This window comes from Natator depressus, chromosome 14 (genome assembly GCF_965152275.1).
Source record: "Natator depressus isolate rNatDep1 chromosome 14, rNatDep2.hap1, whole genome shotgun sequence".
Classification (NCBI taxonomy): Eukaryota; Metazoa; Chordata; order Testudines; family Cheloniidae; genus Natator; species Natator depressus.
The window spans coordinates 15,352,913-15,371,797 of record NC_134247.1 but is presented as its reverse complement, the minus strand read 5'-3'; the positions used below and the strand labels follow the sequence as shown (position 1 = coordinate 15,371,797).

Genomic DNA, 18,885 nt, shown 5'->3' with positions numbered 1-18,885 from the left:
AATGAAAAAGCTTTTCACATAAAAGGGTCGGGATGAGCTTTTGATCTGGGGCTGTTTCCTTCCTCATCTGAATGTGGGGCAAAAAAGAAGGGCTGCTGCTTTGGTGGGATTACTCGAGGGTCTCTTCCGCCTTCAGAATGGGAGGTGGTCATTTACAAAGATTTAACCCAGTAATTTTCCTTGTCAGGGAAAAGTTCAGGCAAGCAAATATTTTGACTGTAAGGTTTGGCTGGTCATGTGGTCCTGAATTCAGATTGCATTGTGTGTCAAGATTTGTAATTGAGTACACAACAGCATGAAGGCCTCCCTTGCAGGCGCAGTCTTATGTACGGGCTGTCAGATTGTGAGTGCCTCAAGTCTGTGTGTGAAGAATTAACCATGCAAGAAGGATAAAAGATGAAGCTTCCCTTTGACCTGATGAAACAGTAGGTGGGTGGGACAACTCTTGCCTGGTTGTGGTATTCTTGAAATGCCCCACTCTTGTCCTTGCTGTTTATATGCAACTTGATTTACGCTTTGGAGCTGAGCAGCAGCCAAAGATGGCAGCAAACAAGAGGAGGGCAATGAAGACTGTGCAGAATGACCCAATCACCACTAGTCCGGCAAGAGCCCAATCATCTGTCAGAATGCAACTCTTCAAATTTTCCAGAACTGGGGAAGCTGCTTGTGTTGAGGGCGACATGCTGGCCCGCCCGTGCTGGAATTAGAGTGGGGAAACCAGATGAGTGTGTGATGCTTGTCTGCCTGCTCTACTTCCTCAACAGATATATGCATACACGTACTCTTTAAACACTTACTAGCATTGTTCTTTCAAAAGGTGTAGTCACTTTTTAGAGAAACCAATCCCATGAACATAAACAGAATATAGAACACCAAAGAACTGTCTAGTAGTCTGTGCCAGAGAAGAGAGACGATTCTGCCCTTAAAATTCTGTTCAGGGATTAATTTTTCCAGTAGTGGTTTTTATTTTACCAATATTTTAGCAGTGTCTGCTAGTGCAGCTACAATCATAGCTTTGTCAGAATCTTCAGTGTAAGGATTGTACAGTCTGGATGTAAAAGGAATAATATAATAAAAATCAATGACCACAGCAAGTCTATCAGAGCAGAAGACATTTTGAACCAGATCCTCAGCAGGGATAATTCAGGATAGCGCCACTGAAGTCAGTTGAGATACTCAGGTTTACACCAGTTGAGAATGTGGCCCTTTTAAAATAAGAAGTTAGGCTCTTAAGTCATGGGAGTACACCAGACATGGAAGTATGCTCTTGTACCCCGATAGCAAAAGCAGTCTGTTCTGCAGGCACATTATCAAATGGGGGATTAAACCCTCTTGTCGTTTAATACAAAAAGATAAGGAATTAGAACAGCCAAGCTACACCATGCAAACGTTTCTCCTTCTGTAGGGGTAGTTATGCACAGTGTTAGTTTTAGCATTGAATCCCTTAGCTTTTCCCCCTGTTTTCGACCCAAACCTTAACCTTTCTTTAACAATAACACATGCATGTGCGCATGCACACACTTTCTCACTAATGATGTTAAATTGCAACTAAAATAGGTTTTCTTTTTATTGACATAATTTAATCTGGAGTCTCACTAGGCTCTACACACTTGCTCATTCAGTGCCATCTTGCCCATTGCCTTGCTCACAGCCATACTGTTACACCCTTTCAATAACATCTGACATCTCTTTGCAAGAAGCTTTTATGCTTTCCTGCTTTATACTCCTCAGTGAGAAATGAAAGGATGAATGGATTATTCCTCCTTCCGTCAGAGTGACTGCTATGCTGACCTAATACAAAGAGTGGAGGAGTGGGAGACATCATCTCACTAAATTATTTCAGTCTACTTATACCTGTATTAGCCCTCTCCCCTTGCATTTCTGCCCTTAATACTGCATGAAAGGAAAGGGATTAGACATTGTGAAGTTAATTTCACCCTCACAAAGCTGTGCCCGCTAGAATCGCAGAAACACACTCCAGTTGCTGTTTGTTACTTTGGCTGCTGGGGCAGAAGTATTTCCATAATGTTTTGGTTTTGGAATCACAGCAAATAATTTTAACAGGGCCCTTTATAACTCTGCAGTTAGATATGTAGTGACAAAGGGCCCGTCTGGATAGTTCACCCCTGAGAAGGCTGCATGCAGACCCTCTGGGACAGTCCCCTCTCCCTCTAAAATAGTGACAGCATTGATAACCTCAAAATAGGTCTCCTCCAAGCCCAAGGGAAGAAATACAGTCTGACTGGATACCCCAAACCAGCCATCTTTCCTCTGAAATGAAGTAGTTGTGGATGGTTCCACTATTACCTGAAGCTGCTATGGATGTAGCGTATGTGCCTTCTGCTGTTGGTGCCTTCTCTGCACGTCCTGGAGAAGATCCTGGCCTGCTGAGAGGTCCCTCTTCAGTGTGCATGGGAACGGGGAGGCTCTGTGGGAATTGCCTGTTTGTACTTTAGTAAATTATTAACAGCAGTGGCAGTGTTTTGTGTGTCCCCTGCAGACTTTCTGGAAGGGTGGTGAGACTTTATCTGTGGCTTGTTTGATTGTACTGTTCAGAGACTTGGTTTGCCCATGACTCAACCACTTCCTAGCCTTATTTGTGTGTGTGTATGTATGTGCGTGTGCGTGTTTCAATTGGAGTAATCCTGCTGGAAAGGTAGTGGAGGGAAATGGTAGGTATCATGTGTCCAGCCCTTGATAGCAGTGTGACTTGTGATTAAATAAAGGCTGTGGCCCCTGTTCACTGCTGTTACTCCTTGATCTATTTCATCAAGCACCAGCCAGCATGAGAGTCTGGGTGGGAGGGGTATGTTGGCAATATGAACCTGTTCCCCAAAGGAGTAAAACATTCATCACTTTGGTAGAGACCTGGAGTTGCTGCCTTTAAAAGTTTGTCTTGACTGTGGGCCAAATTGATTGGATCAGGTTCAGACCTGGTGTGAAGTTGAGTTACATACGCATGCACGAGGTCTGAATTTGGCCATGTATGTCATCCCATCATGATGCAATGTCCTGACTCGATGCTGTGCTGACTCCAAAGGATATTTTTGAACATTTCAATGTCCTGCAAGTCTGTCTTATATGATGTGGGACTGTCATAGGAAACAATGCAACCCTTCCTGTCTATTATTCATCCCACTGATCTTTTTGCATTATGGTCTCCACAGGACGCTGTGATTGAATCAAACATCTTTTCTTTCCTCCTTTCCATGCCTGCCTCTTGCTGCAGGCATCCATTCCAACAAAAAACCTTACTGATACTTGAGAGGACCTACTAGTTCCTATAGCTGCTGGGTCAGGGGGTAGCTCACAACCTTACTCTTGGTGGAGGGAATTCGGCTCTAATCTCTGATTTGTGTACAGAAGTCTGTATCCCAAGCTCAATTTAGAAACAAAGGGCGTGTCTACAATGCAGCCTCTACAGTGGCACAGCTACAGCATGGCAGCTGTGCCACTGTAGCGCCATAGTGTGGGGGTGCTTCCTACAACAACAGAATGCGTTTTTTGCCCCCTTCACAACCCTAGTCAATCTAATTTTTAAGTGTACACCAGGCCGTACTCCCCTCTTTTTAGAAGTGTGTTAAACAAGGCCATGCTTCCATAACAGTATCTTCATCAATTTGTAACAGTACAGGCAGAGTAGTCCCTTACAGAGCAATTGCACTGTGGGATAGCTATAATCAAATAGGCTCTTTGAGGTGTTCTTAAAGTGGAGCGGGAAGATTACACAAGTAGAGAGCTCAAGAGGTGTGTGTGTGTGGGAAAGGTGAACTTGTTGCTCACCGTCAGATCCTACAGGCTGATCAAAAGTAGCATTAACTGAGGTCAGTTTAGCACTCGAAAGCGGGAGGGTTAATTCTGGTGAGTGGAAGCTTTTATGTAAGATATATGTGAGCACACCCCACTTTACCAAAATGAAAATTGCATAACCAGAAAACTGACAGCTGCATCGTAGAAGACTAAAGCAATTGTCGCTTGTATCTTGCACTTCTTGCTTCCATGCTAACTCCATCTGTTGCACTTTTACAAAAGCATCTGCATTTGAAGAGTGTTATTCTCTGCTTGTGCTTGCTGGACTTTAAAAAAAATAAAAAATCCCCTCCTCGTATCTGAGCAAGGAGTTACCCCAGATCCAATACCGCGCCTGGTAAATCTGCCTGTGGCTCCCGTCCACTTTATGTTGATTATTTTAAGCCAAGAGACTAGAAATATGTGTGTGTGGTGTGCAGGTGGAGTTGGTCCAGTGTTTATTAGCCAATCAAACTGTAGAAATTCAGTGAGTTGAACTAGGATTTGCGGCGTCACTTGAAATTCTTTGTGCCCTGGGACTTAGACCCCATCTAGCCATGTACTTAAGCAGCTGCTGAATTTCAAGCATGTGAGTAATCCCACTAACTTTGACAGGACTGCTCAGGTGCTTTAAAGAGCAACTAGCACACTCAGCACTTTGCAGAACTGAGCCCATAATAGCTGTCTCCTCATGGGGGTGGGGTGTCCAGGCCCCCTGCTGGTAGGACCCCGTTCCCCTGCTCTGAAAGATGATCTTGGTTTTAGGCTGTCTTTAGCGAGTGTTTACATTCCCTGTTGTTCTCTTTCTATCCCTCCCTTTTTTTTTTTTTTTATTCCCAGTTGTTGCTAATTCGGGAACATGTGGTGATGGAGATAACGTGGAGGCCTTCCTCTTGCTGCTCTTGGTCAGTATTTTAAGCCTGTTGGCCATTACTCTTGTTGCTGTGCCCGTGTAGATAAGGGCTGGTAAATATGGGCTTGCTTGTAGCAGTCCCCCAGTACTCACTGTCACTCCAGGTGAGTTTCCTCACTGCAGTGTCCTCCTTGTGACAGCCACCATGACTGCATTAGCACAGGCAGCTCCATGATGGTGAAACGCTTCTCGCTAGGATCCTGTTCATTTCCATAGCAGCCAGTGCCTGGCTGGGGGAGGGAAGAAGTAGGTTCTGTTTCATTGGTCATATGTACCTAGGTCTAGGTTTCTAGCTAATGAGAAACAAAAAGATCCTCAAGCTTATCCTTATAAGTGAAGATGTATCAAGTTTCCCGTTGGGCAGTCAATTAACATCTCTGTGCCTCAGGGATAACCACACTGAGGTACGTAGTGTGAGGGTTACTTCCCTAATGTCTGGAATGTTGTTGTAGCCATGTTGGTCCCAGGATATGAGACAGACAAGGTGGGTGAGGTAATATCTTCTATTGGATAAAAATACCCTATTATCTGTGGGCAAACTCTTTTCACAATGTTCACTCCATATCTAACGTATCAGCCCTGGTCCTCCAAGGAAACCTGTACAACACCTTCAGTAGATGACCTTGGGAACTTAAATTCATAACTCTGCTAGACACTAAAAACCATGATCTCATCAGAAACACTGGTAACCTTTCTTCATCCATGACTGTAAAGATTGCAATTGGTCACTTCATTTTAAGTGGTTTCTTGCAACTTGTGTTAATCCCTTATGCTTAACAACCTGTTCCACCTTGTATTTGGTTGTAACATTCTGGTTACCTTTTCCTAAGGAAGAGCTCTGTGAAGCTTGAAAGCTTGTCTCTTTCACCAACAAAATTTGGTCCAGTAAAAAATATTGCCTCACCCGCCTTGTCTCTCCAACGTCTGTAAAACACTTGGAGATCCTCTGTGGGAAGATGCACCAGATGTATGAAAGTTTATTATATTAAACTGATACTACACCAGGGCTTAGTTGTCCCAATTCCTTTTGTTAGGAGATGCAAACTTTTGCTTCTACCATGTACATTGTGGCAGCCAAATGGAAAGGCTGGGCACTTCTTCAGTCTAGACGTAACTTTTATTCTTTGTGTGTGTGGCTAGCTTATAGCAGTGGAGCATTATTATTCTTTAACTTTTAATGCCCTCTGTCAAGTTAGGTCCCACATTTTTAATTCTCTTAAAAACCAAGCCATCCCCATTGTCTATTAGTATGTGCACTTTATTTTTGCACAAGTGAAATGCTGTGGTGGTGTTTTTTCTTAATCTAAACATTCCTCTGCATTGTTGGCAGCTTCCAGAATTGTTCCAAAGTATGAGAATGAACTCAGATGCAAAATGGACAAATCTAATTGAGTGAAGAACAACAAAAAGCTAAACAACACAAGTGATTAAAAGTAAACTAGTTGATTTTGTGTGTACGTGTACACAAATATACACACAGAGGATGTTGTTAATAATCTAGGGCAATATTAGTAATTTAGCTAAGGGATTCTTCTAAATATTTTTTCCTCTTTTCATTGCCCCTTTCTGCAGAAGTGTCAGCAAGTGTTAAAAAAGCACCATATTCAAAGCTTTGTAACTGAGACCGCCTTAGCTGAACTCTGGCACTGTAGATGTGTAGTCCATTTGGCTGTTTCAATCATAGTAGTAAAAATGCAAAATGCGAGTAGAAGATGCTTTATTTACACTCTTAACTCCAAATGGGCTTGTTTTAATTTCTCTTAAAGGTGATCAGTTCATATTGTGGCATAATTGTTTTCAGTTTTAAAAATTAAACCCCTTTTAACTAACGGATTACTGAGAAAGGGGAGTAGTTTTTCTACTCCTTTCCTACCCTTAATTACAAATGTTAGGCTGCAGAATTGGGCCCTTCTACACGTGTAACTTCCATTTGAAGGTCACTGGACTATAAACCAAATGTACACAGTGGCTGCAGTGTTGAAAAGGTATTTATTTGCACTTGTTAACTTTAGCGGTACAGTTTGCTCGGCTCCAGTTTGCTCCACCACTTGTCATGATGCCATCTCTCAGCTGCTTCATGTATATCCTGAATTAACACTGCCCTCACTGTATATTCGCTCTCTGAAATTCATGTGTGTATAAATATACCTTAAACATTTGCTGCCATTAATATAAACTACACTTTTTTAGTGCGGGGAGCTAGGCATGCCACTCCCATGAATAATAATGGGGATTTATACATCTGCTTCAGTGCCCCATGCACTGTACTGAACACTCACCCTGCAATATGCAGAAAAAGCAACACTTTTTCACGGAAGAGAAGGATCTAAATAAAAAGAGGTGTGTTTTTTTTGTTTTTTTTTTTTTTAAATGATTACCGGCAGGGCAAGCAAACAAAACAATTTGTGTTAGGGTTTTCTCCTCTTGCCTTCATCCTTTAGTATACAATGGATATTGCACATAGTCTAATTGTTTTCCTCTTTGGCAGTTTTCTTGTCTTTGTAACACTGAGAAAATAAAAGCAGGGAGCATTTGATGCCAACTGTATTTCCAGTCTCTGAGCTCACGCACCAGCTGAAAGTCCATGTCATGCTGTGCTCTGAGTGGATGTCTGTTAAATTTCACGTACTCTACTACTCATGGTTTTAAAGACAGTAGGACAGGGAACGAAAAGCCATACTTACTTTGGGCTTGATCCTGAGGGGTGCTGGTAATGGACATCTCCAGTGATGACAGTAGGAGTTGCTGGTGCCCAGCACCACCTCTCTGGATTAGGTCAGTTATCAAGAGAGTAGGGGACCTTCCTAACCCTGGGGCAGTCTGCATGTGATCTTTGTCATGGTTTGCTGCTCTTTGCTCGCAAAGAGGGAGCCTGTTGGAATTTGCTGCTTGCCCAGCTGCAATGTTCGCCTTGGGAAAAAGTCTGTGTTTGTGTCCGTCTATGGCAAGGAGACGAGGATGTCAGAATAGTGTTACCTATGTCGCCACATCACAGACCCAGGCAGCGATCATTGCAGAACCACCTAATCCATCTTATGATCCACTTTCCTCCTCTGCAGCATATTCTCATTCACTCCCACCAGCCCGTTCAGAGAGTTAGTGTAGAGTGTGTCATTCCCAGGCGATTCAGCCACAGTGGCTGCCTGTGTCCTCTTTCACTTTCTTCTCCTGATGCATTTCACACATGAGCAGTTGGCTGGATCTGGATCTTCCTGCCTCTCTGATCAGGGCCTCCGTTGCAGCAGCAGCGATAACAGCAACAGCTGCAGGCTATGGTCATCAGTGACAGCACAGTAACTGGAGAGAGAAATGGAGAGTATTGGCTTCTGAAAAGATCTTACAGGAATAAAAACACACTGACTTTGCGGTGCCTTGAAGAGGCAAAATTTCCTGGAAGCTCTGCTGTAAATGTTGGATTTATTTCTGGGCAGGTGGAGATAGTACTTCATGGCAAAAAACCCAACAACATTGGCTTATCAATACATGAGCGAATAACCTTAAAGCTATAGAATAACACTTATAATTACATTATACAGCACATTTAATTCCAAAGGATCTCAAAATAGACTGATGCAGTAATTGCACATGAAAAATTCCCACTGCCATTACTGGAAGTTATATACTCATAAGGCCTGGAGTATCAGGCCAAATGGGAATCCCTCCACCCCTCTTAGTACAGCCTCCTCTGGAGTGAAACGCATCAGTTGTGTAGTGCTGTGTGGCTTTAAAGGGTGGAAAGTGAGGAACAGTATTTCTTTCAAATGAAATTACAGGGGGAATCTTAAGGTATGCAGGAAACAGTTACCAGAGCTGGGATTTGTCTGTGAAGTCAGTATTATCATCCCATCTCTTAAGAAAACTGACTAATGACAACAGGTATTCAGAACTTAGGGTTTTTTATTCCTTCCAAACTAGGTAAACTAAGGTAAACTAGTAGGCGCTTATATTTTTGCTAGTCATAGAATTTAAGGCTAGAAGGGACTCTCAGATCATCTCGTCTGACCCCCTGTATTTCACAGGCCACCAACACCACCCAGCAACTATCTGTCCAAACTATATATAGTGTCAAACATAGGGTTCCTTTAAAAACAAAGAACTGAACTGCCAAGATCCTGTTAGGAATGATGGTCAAGATGGCGATGGGATTATTACCTTTCTCTGGATAACATAACACCCATTGTGTTTGTTCCTTTAAGTGTAATCCATTGACCGGCTGCCAGGTAACCAGACCCAGTGGGGAAACCAGTTGTGTCTATGAGAAGTTGATATACCTGCTTCCAAATTCCAGCTGAGGGAGTGATCCCTTTGTGATGGACACACGCCCTTCCCCCATGGCATTCAAACTGGGAGCAAACTCCCCCCTCTCCCTTTCACTCAAGAGTGCCTGCCTTTCTTCTTCCTACTTTTCCACTGTTTTTAAAAAAAAAAAAAAACTCTCTCTATCTGACCAGACAGCTGTTTATTCCCCCTCCTCCAACACCAGTTACTCCATGACAGGTGACTCCATGAGCTAACCTCTTCCAGGGGGAGGCACTCTTTCTGTTCACACCAGGAAAAGAAATGTGTCCATACTACAGCGTGCCAGTTTCTAGGAAGCAGCAGTAATGAGGGGCAATCCCAGAGTTGAGTGTCTTGTCTGGTGGCAAGATACACTAATACCATTCTTCACAACCGCTCTCTTTCTACTCCTCAAAACGTTTACATATGATGTGACTCTGGGATTTACTCACAGTGATAGCAAGAGTACTTCCTTCCGCATCAGTGTTCAGGGGCGTTGGTATGGGGAAAGCTTGCACTGCTGCTCCCCATGCTATATGTTCTGTACATAAACAGGAATGAATTCTTCAGGGCCATCAGTCTGGTCCTATCCTGACTGCTAAAATTCACTTCAATCAGAATGGATTTGTGGGAGAAAATAAGCTAGAGAATCACATTCTTTAGAACAGCGGCAGAACACACCTGCTTTCATCAAAATCATCAGCACAGCCTGCCAGCCTACGAGATCTGAGAGGTTCACGCAACAACAAGCACATTGGATCCTAGCACTCTTCCATGTACTTACCGATAAAGAAGAGGATAATACAAAATGACACTATCTCCACAGGTTCAGCCTTGGGCAGCTTCTGGAGCTTAAGCAGGAACTTCTCACCAATGGCCTGTATTTCGTTCAGAAAGCCTTCAGAAGACATCCTGACCAGCACTGTCCAAGTTGTGTTACACTGGAGAAAAGCCAAAGAAAGAGAGAGTGCGCATGAAGTTCTTTACTGTCAATATTACTAATGCTAGGGAAACAAACAGCCTTCTTTAGGGAGCTAATTTAGGATCACAAGTAAAACACGTTTATCCGGTCTCAGCCCTTGCTCCCAATAGCTAAGGAGGAGGGATGTTAAGTATCTGCATATCCTGACACTGCTTTATTCAAATCCGGAGCTAGCTGACACTCTGGCTTTGTATCAGATCAGTTTGTGGGTGTACTCTCCACCTGGGCTCTGCTTCACCGCTTTTAAAAAGCCAAATGACTTTGCACAGTTGGCCAAGGACAAAAATACGGTGTTCCCTCTCAGCCTGCTATATGTGGGATAGCATTAAAGCTGGCTAATAACCCCCAAGTCCTTGGCCAGCCATCTTCCACAAAAGGGAAAATTAGTTGTTGCTTTTCTTCGTTTTTCATGTTCTCCCAGAAAGTAAGCTGAGAATGTGTGTCCCAAATCATGCACATGATGCTGCATTCTGTATACAAAATTGTCTTCCCCTGTGTAATGCAACATACGCTCCCTTTTAAGGTTTCTTGTAGCTCCAGCAAGCCACCTTGTGAGTGCTTCCATTATCATAGCACCCCTGTGTAATACTCATGTCATATTTCTGGTTTCCAGGGCTGGTGGCGTATGGTGATATTGTGAATTTTGATTGATCCACGTCTATTTAGGAGACATGAATGCTTTAAGTTTATACAGCTGACTGTGACTTTTGTACCTGGTAAGATAAATATAGATCTGTTTGACCACACATTTGTAGTAATGTAGTGACATATAATCTGGCTAGGGGATTTAGACTCCCACCCATTGGGTATATGGGCGGGAGGGGAGGAAGGGAGAACAAATGCCGCGGAGATCTATTTGACTTTAGAGCCTAGTGTAGATGATCCTTACTCCCTTTCTACTGCATTCCTCTTGTAATTCCATCAACTATGAAAAGGCAGTTTATTGTCAGGAGCTGAAAATACTGTTGATAAAGTTATATTTATATAAGGCAACATTTTCAAAGCTACCACTCCAGTTGTATCCATAATATTTGCAAGCCTGCTCTTTTGTGTGATCAAAAACTTCTTGTGTCTACAAATGGATGATCTTGCAGTGTTACTGGAGAGTGATGTAGGGTGCTGTTTTTAAGAGTTTGCCTACTCTGAGAATGTAATTTGGATTAAGGGAGGGTGTGAATTTAAAGCGGAATATCTATTCCTGATTAACTGTCTGCATGGATGCTCCTTATTCCAGAATGAGAGTGCCTTATTCTGAATTAGGATAATCCACTTTTCAAAGCAGGTTGGCTTGTCTACATAAACATTTAGTTCACGGCAGGCTGGGGTGTAAACTACACTGCACTAGCTTGCTGTGCTATAGGAGTCTGTACAGCCTCTGCTGATGTGCACTAACCGTTCCTTAATGCGCTTTGATCTACTCCCATGTCAAAGCAGGGTATATCAAAGCACAGTAGGAAACAGTTAGTGTGCTTAGTAGGGTTCACACAGACACTTAGTGCACAACAGGTTAATGTGGGGTAGATTTACACCCTAGCATGCAGCAAGCCAAATGTTTGTGTCAGCAACCTTAAGCTAAACAGGAACAACTCACTTTAGTCTGGAATAAGAGCATCAGAGCATCCATGCAGGAAGCTAATTGGGAATAGTTATTCCAGAATAGTTTTTCTAGATTAACTCCCCATGTAGACAAACCCTGAAAGGTGTCCGACTGCGTTAATGTTGTAGCATGTATAGTATGAACAAAACTGAGTTTAGGTTTTCCCATCACCATTGTGCCTGTTATTCTCATAGGCTGCTTAGAAGCATGCAGCCTGTTAGACACATGCAGAACCTTGTGTTTGGTGTGTGTTTGGACCTCCGACTGAGTTAAGGTTCTTATGCCATCGTTCAACTGAAATTTCCTGGCTTGTTTAAATTCTATTAGTTGACACTATTTTATGGGAGTCCTTCATGTTGCAGTTAATTTCTGCCTTTAGTGGTGACATAAAGCAAACAGAGATACAGAAAATGCTTCATAAATAAGACAATCAATTCACTGCTGCACTTCCTGCTTTGGTTTGCACAGTGGATGCTCTGGGTTCAGCCTTCAGTACATTTAGAACAATTACTTGGGAGAGATCTTGGCTCTTTCTTTGCATGCTGGGTTTAAATACTATACTGCCAAGCAAAACAGTATATTTTGAATCTGGATGCAATCCACAGGTTTGTTCTTTTAAAAAACAAGGCTACAGAGTTTATGGAGAGGGAAGAGTCAGAATCAGATGGGTTCTTAGGGGCAGGGGGAAAAAGGCAAGGTGGCAAGAGAGGCCAGGTCCAGTAGGAAGAGTGCTGCCAGGTGCCGTGAAGCACAGTTGTGGCCTTATGACCTGAAATGATGTAGCCTGATCAATGTAATTAATAAATCTATAGATTACTAAGAGTTCCCAGGTTTCAGAGTAGCAGCCTTGTTAGTCTGTATTCGCAAAAAGAAAAGGAGTACTTGTGGCACCTTAGAGACTAACAAATTTATTTGAGCATAAGCCTCCGTGAGCTACAGCTCACTTCATCGGATGCATTCAGTGAAGTGAGCTGTAGGTCACGAAAGCTTATGCTCAAATAAATTTGTTAGTCTCTAAGGTGCCACAGGCACTCCTTTTCTTTTTAAGAGTTCCCAGTTATCACTTTGAGGGTTGACGGGTTCTTGTCCCAAGATCAGGCCCAGTATTATTCAAATTATTATGTAGTTGGGAACCCTGATGTGCACAGTTGCAACACTCACACTATAGTGAACTCTTCTATATTTACCAATAATTTTATTAACATTTAGCACAGTCACAAACACTCCAGCCCAGTAAGGTAGATAGAGATACTACAGAATGTACCTCTGAACATCCATATACTTACACCATCCCTTGCAGACCAACCTGAAATGTTAGTCATCATCTTCCTCATTAGCTTGCCCCACATCACCAGTGGCCATCATTCTGGCATCTCCCACGGGCTACATTTCTTTCGCCTACTGCTCATAGGCTGGGATGCAACTTTTTTAATATGTTACGCTGACACCACTATGTCTAATGCTTATTCAGCTGGGGTTTCTCCTCTCTTCCTTATTTGTATTTCCTTACCTTGCTAATGTTTGGTGTCCTTCTCCTATAGGTTAGTGTATCAGTGATCTCAATTTGTTATCATATACGTCAATTCGTTGCCTTGGCACCCTTATGGTTCAGTATGCGCGGTAGCTTGTGTACCAGTTATCATGTACATCAGTTCATCGCTAATGACATTCTTGTGTGGGATTTCCCCTTAAACACTCTTTTTCAGCTTACCAGTCAATACTTGGGGTTTTCCATTGAGCCATTTACCTGTGCCAGAGTTCAGAGGCCTCAAGCCTGATGATAACTGCGGAAGCTAATGTCTTATAGAATACAGGGCTGTAGGTTCCTTGCATTACTGCTGAATATAATAAAGGCAGAATGAAGGCAAAGCCGTGAATATAATAAAGGTAAGCTAGCCCTATAGGCTACAATGGCCATTGCACAAACCAGGGTTAAATATTTCTCTCCAGGATTGATCTCCATGCCTAAAACGAACTGATCCACTAGTGGCTTTTCTTCCACCTCACGCACTGTTACAGGATTCTATGTCTGTATGTCTCAGTTTGATTTCCAGTCCAACAAATGGAAAGTGTGAGGAGAGGCAAAACAGTCTTTGCTCTCTGATCGTTGCTTTAGAGGTAAAACACTTCGTGTTGTCCCTCCGGATGGTGTCTTTCTGCCTGGAAGATCCCACAGCAAACAGTCTGTCAAAAATGTTTTTGTGCCCTGCTCTGGGCTGGGGAGTGAGTTGTTAGTATGATATGAGCTAGGCCTCCAGAGTTTTGGTGTGAAGTGTAGAATTGCTGCTGTGGCATGGGTGTAACACTGTATGGCTTAATGTAGGGTTCAATCTATATAGTTTGACCAGGATCCTGGCTTGACTTTCTTTCCTCAGCAGTGGGTGTTCTGTTGGTCAGGCTATCTAACACCATTGTGGGTGAAGGAGCCTGATGTTTAAAAGTTGCAAGGACTGTTGCTTGTTTATCTTGGTTTGAACACTCTACAGGGAGAAAGTTTGAACTGCAGTCAGCGGTGCAGTATCTGGCTGCCAACAAGGGAGTAAATACCTTTCCACTCTACTAAGTGAGATGCCAAATCCTGAAACGCTGTGAGTTTCTGGAGCTATAATCGCAGAACCAAACAACTTTGCAGAATTCCCTCTTCAACTTATTCTCCTCCCTGCCTCCATTTCCCCCCCCCCCCCAAAAAAAAACCAAAAAACTGTCAGTCTTCCATTACACCAATTATATAAATTGTTTGCTCAGAACTAACCTTGGACTTGATCTTACTCCCACCAAAACCAGTGGTAAAACTCCCATTGGCTTCAGTGGGGCCAGGATTTTTCCAGGATTAGCACATGGGAAGGACTGGATTCTATTCCTAGCTCTACCACTGATTCACTTTGTGACCTTGAACAAATCACCTAACTTCTCTGGGCCTCAACTTCCTTATCTATAAAGCAAGGGCGATGATACTTACTGACATCACAAAGGAGTTATAAGGATTAATTCATTTAGTACGCTTGTTTTTCAAAGAAGCTGCAGAAGACCTACAGTAACAGATGAAAGGTGGTACCGAGGATCAGGGCAAATGATAATTATTAAAACAGACACCTCTCTATGAAAGATACAGTTCCATTACTCTGTTCTTGTTTACAAAGGAAAGTAGCTGATGTTGTTATTCTCACTCCGTTACTTTACAGCATTTCAGATGATGATAAGAAACCAGTTTGGCCGCTGGTGATCTCTGTATGATACTGGAGATGCAGTCCCCATCTGGCTTGAAGTCCCCACTTTAACTGGCAGTTTACTTTCCAAGGATAGAATGTTGTTGGGGGTTAGAGAAGACAACTGGAAATTGGGTTCCTGGATTCTATAGCAAGCATAGCCACCAATGGACTGTTTAATCTTGGGCAAATCAACCTCTTGATGTCACAGTTTCTCCATCTCTGTGTATCTCTTTGCAGCTGACCTCCCTCAGTAGTACGTTCACTGGGAACAGGAACATGAGAGCAGGAGCCAGTGCTCTTCTGGCAACAGGGGCAAGACTTTGGAGCTCATTACAGGAGAAAATGAGAATGTCCACATTTCCTGCCTTTGCAATACGGAGTAAAACTTCTTATTATGACTTGGCATTCACACAGCTGTACCTAAACACAGTAAAGAAGAAATGAAAAAAGGTGGGGGACGAAAGGGGAGAGAGGAGGAAAAGAGAAACTTAAAAATCAAAGCAAACACCACCCTGAACTGCTTCACAGCAGGCAGCTTGGAGCATTCCCTCTAGCCTGCCATGGCAGTCGGAAAGTTATGGTTCCAACCATCTTCTATTCTGACTGTTCATTTCTGAGAAATTCCTCTTTAAAGCAACAAAACCCTACATTGTAGCCAATGGGATTAAATCTTCAGATCTCCTATTCACACTGCAGGAAAGTGAACTGAGTAAATCAAATCTTTAGATCTCCATATTGTTTCAGAAGGGAGGCAGAACCTGCCATGAGCTCAAGGCATTAGTCTTGCTTGGAAAGAGAACAAGCACAGTAATAATGCAGAAAGACGTCCATTTGGTTTGCAGCAGGTGGCTCAGCTGCACGGTTTAGGTTATTTTAAACTAGCAAGGCACTGCCTGTGTTCAGAGCTCTCACAGGTTACTGATTAAGGTTAAGGTGATGCCTAGAAAGTAATACCTTTTTTTTTTTTTTTTTTTTTTTAATGCAGATTCATCCTACAGTGCCAGTTGGGTAAAGCTGTGCAAATTGCCATAAATGCCCTGGATGCCAAATCTTTCCAACTTGCTTTAATAGACTACAGCCATAGGGAACCTAAGTAACTGGCCTGACCTTTCAGCTGATGAGCACCTGCAGCTCTTATTGATTTGATTGGTAATTCTGGCTACTCGGCATTTCTGAGAATAAGAACATTTATTTAGGTGCCTAACTTTAGACACCTCAGGTTGAATGTTTTGGCTAGAGCCTTTTGGGACTGAGAACCAGCGGTCTGTGTCACATCTTTGATGTCCTTTGTAAGTTGGCTATGGCGCACTGCTGGACCTTGACCAAGCATGAAGGCTGCATAATGTGGTGGACTTTCCATAGGGCCCAGATTCTGGTACCTGGCTTAAACTGGTTCGGTCTCCATGAATGAATAATTTATTTGTGGAATGTATACAGTTTAAACACCCTTCCCTTTAACAAGATACACTCTTCTTCTGTGCTTTCATCCTCTGCATGGAGAAGTAGGTGTGTTGGAGGGTGGGAGGGCAGATGAGGCTAAACTTATTGTTGAGGACTAAGCCATGGGTTAGTCATAATGCTGGTGCTATTTCAGTAATGTATGTTTGCATAGCGGGGAAGAGAGCAAGAGAGATGATGATCTTGTGGTTAGGGTACAGGACTAGAAGTCAGAAAGCATGGGTTCAGTGCTAGTTCTGCCAGTGATTCACTACGTATTTTTGGGTAAGTCACGTAAGTACTATGTTCGTCAGTTTCCATATCTGTAAAATGGGACAATGTTTAACACAAATGCTTCTAAAGGGCTTTGAGCTCTTCGGATGGAAAGTGCTATGGAAGGTGTATCACTATTATTTTATTCCGCTGTTGTTGCAGTAATGAAACAAAATGAAATAACCTTTGAACTAGATATACATCATAAGTGTGCAGTCGCTCTACCACTGTTTAGGATGAAAGTAAGCGTATTTACGCCCACTCCCTGGCATTGCCTAGCCACATGTTTACACAGCGCTAGCTGTTTTTATTTCTCTTGTCAAAATCCTTCTAACTAAATAGCTTCAGTGTCCTCTTGCAAGCAAACCTTTCTAGGCTTTTGCTGTTGCTGCTTTCTGAACCCTGAGATGAAGTTTTGGGGAGTCTGTTGTTAGCACACGTAGTTCTAATGCAGCACTTCCTAGTCATGTTGATCTTTGATTCTGCCTGAAGACCGGCATCCTCTTCACCTCCGATCCCACAGTGACAGCCATTTGAGACCTCACAACTCAACAAGAGGGGCCAGGGGTGCAGCATGGCGGGCTCCGGGGGACTACCTGATTCTCCCAAGCAAGGAGTTTGTCTGTTGGCACACACTTATCTCTGACTCCATTTTAATGTTTTCTTTAAGATGTTTTCTCAGACTTCTTGTCTGCAGCCATTAACGCAAACGTTGTGTGCTATGATCTGTCCCCATCAAGTCACACAAGATAAGCAGGGTGAGTTTGGTCCAATACTGGAATGGTAAACGCCCCTGGAATGCGTAGGAGCTGTAGGAAGGTAGTGTTGGTTGCTTGGCAGGGAATCTGCCAAGTCCACCCCAGCATGGTGAAAAGAGGTGCTATACTGCTGAAGGGGCTGCCCTCCCAGTGAGGCTTAAAACGAAGGTTCTGACTAGTGATTACTTTCTCAAGAGTAGGTGTTCAGCTGTGGTGTCGTGGATTAATTCTAAGTGTGGTAGCTCCTTTGTACTCTACTGAATTACTGTTCTGGCTTCAAATGGATAAGATCTTCTCCACTTCCGTTCCTAAACTATTGTCATGTTGCCGTGCATTGTTAAATAGTAGCTGCATTTTGGCAGGAGATGAAATAATCCCTGTATATGATTTATATATTAGTTTAAATCTGCAACATGCTTTAAGATTAAAGGGATTATAGAAATAGGGGAAATCCACCCGCGATATTGCATTGTTACTGCAGCTTTTGCTGGCGTGGATGTAGTTGACCAACCGCATGATCTTCACAACAGCCCACAAGCAAGTCTTGTGTCCATAACAGGAGAGGTCAGAACCAGTGAGGCCAATAGTTCATTCACTGGCAGGAGAAAATAGTTCCCAGCTCTAGAGAATTCAGACTTTGCCCACATGTGCACAAGCTGGTAAATTGTGGTTCAATTTCATGGGAGAAGAGCTTTGACCTTGTCAGCCGAGGTTGAAAAATCTGAAGCCCTCCCCTCCAGATTATAAAATAGAATTGATTGGGTACCCAAATAGTCAAGATAGCCTGCAGTCTAGTTTGTCCACTTAGTGGAGCCAGGTTTCCCAGCAGCAGTAAAGATGCCCCAGTCCTGCCCAAGCCACCTCATATTTAACTAATGTGAGACAGGATCATGGGAAGGCATTGAACTCCCTGAAATATCAATCAAGAGTCTGAAATTGATATTGAGACTGCTGAGTCGGGAACGTCTATAAAGCTCTTAAGAATCCTCTACCCTTCTCTAGCACATCCCATCTGAGAATCGTAAATGAATGAAGCACCTTGAGAGAGGTCATTATTATTACTCCTGTCTTACAGATGGGAGAAACTGAGGCACAGGGATTGTGACTTGCCTGCTGAAAGGACAAGCTGTATTAAAAATAAATCTGCGAATAACAAGTGGGGTCTCTGATGTTCTGTAGTTACTGCTGCTTGGGTCTCGGCTCTGTAGTAGACTGAGGAGTAATTAGAACAGCTATTTTCAAGGACAGCTGACAGAATGAGATGTACCATGTTTGAGTGTGTGTCCAGGTCTATGAAAGCCCGGTAAATAGCCACTTCAGGAAACACAGGTTTTCTGCCAATCTCAGTGCCAGATGCCCCATCACATATTGGGAACACATTCTCTAGCTGCTTTCCATTACACCTGGGTCCTTATTTGCACAGCGCTGTCCAGAACTCAGAAATTGAATGAATCCAGCTTGGGTTTTGAAATGTGCCATTTACTCCTAACCAGAATGCCATGCTGGCTGTAGGGACCTGGAAAATCCAGGAAGTTGAAGCACCTACATCTGATCTCTTGAAAGAAGCAATTTAAATGATGGGTGAAGTGTGAAGCTTATGAAATTGATGGTGTGGGAGGAACGATTGTACTAGTTTGTGTCAAGTAAGG

At 43.0% G+C, this 18,885-nt stretch overlaps 2 protein-coding genes across 6 annotated transcripts in view; one reads left to right on the top strand and one right to left on the bottom strand.

The window, feature by feature from the left end:
• Positions 1-18,885, top strand: part of RECQL5 (RecQ like helicase 5) — a 58,920-nt gene that overhangs the window by 15,106 nt on the left and 24,929 nt on the right. The window lies entirely within an intron of this gene.
• SMIM5 (small integral membrane protein 5) overlaps positions 6,574-18,885 on the bottom strand; it is a 38,317-nt gene continuing 26,005 nt past the window's right edge. For 2 of the 5 annotated variants that reach the window (XM_074971490.1, XM_074971491.1), the window contains 2 exons: positions 9,765-9,921; positions 6,574-7,999 (listed from right to left, as the gene is read on the bottom strand). In XM_074971490.1, coding sequence (XP_074827591.1) covers positions 7,881-7,999; positions 9,765-9,891 — 246 coding nt within the window. In that variant the 5' untranslated portion in view covers positions 9,892-9,921 and the 3' untranslated portion in view covers positions 6,574-7,880. The other 3 variants (XM_074971489.1, XM_074971492.1, XR_012641874.1) reach the window with 3 other exon arrangements.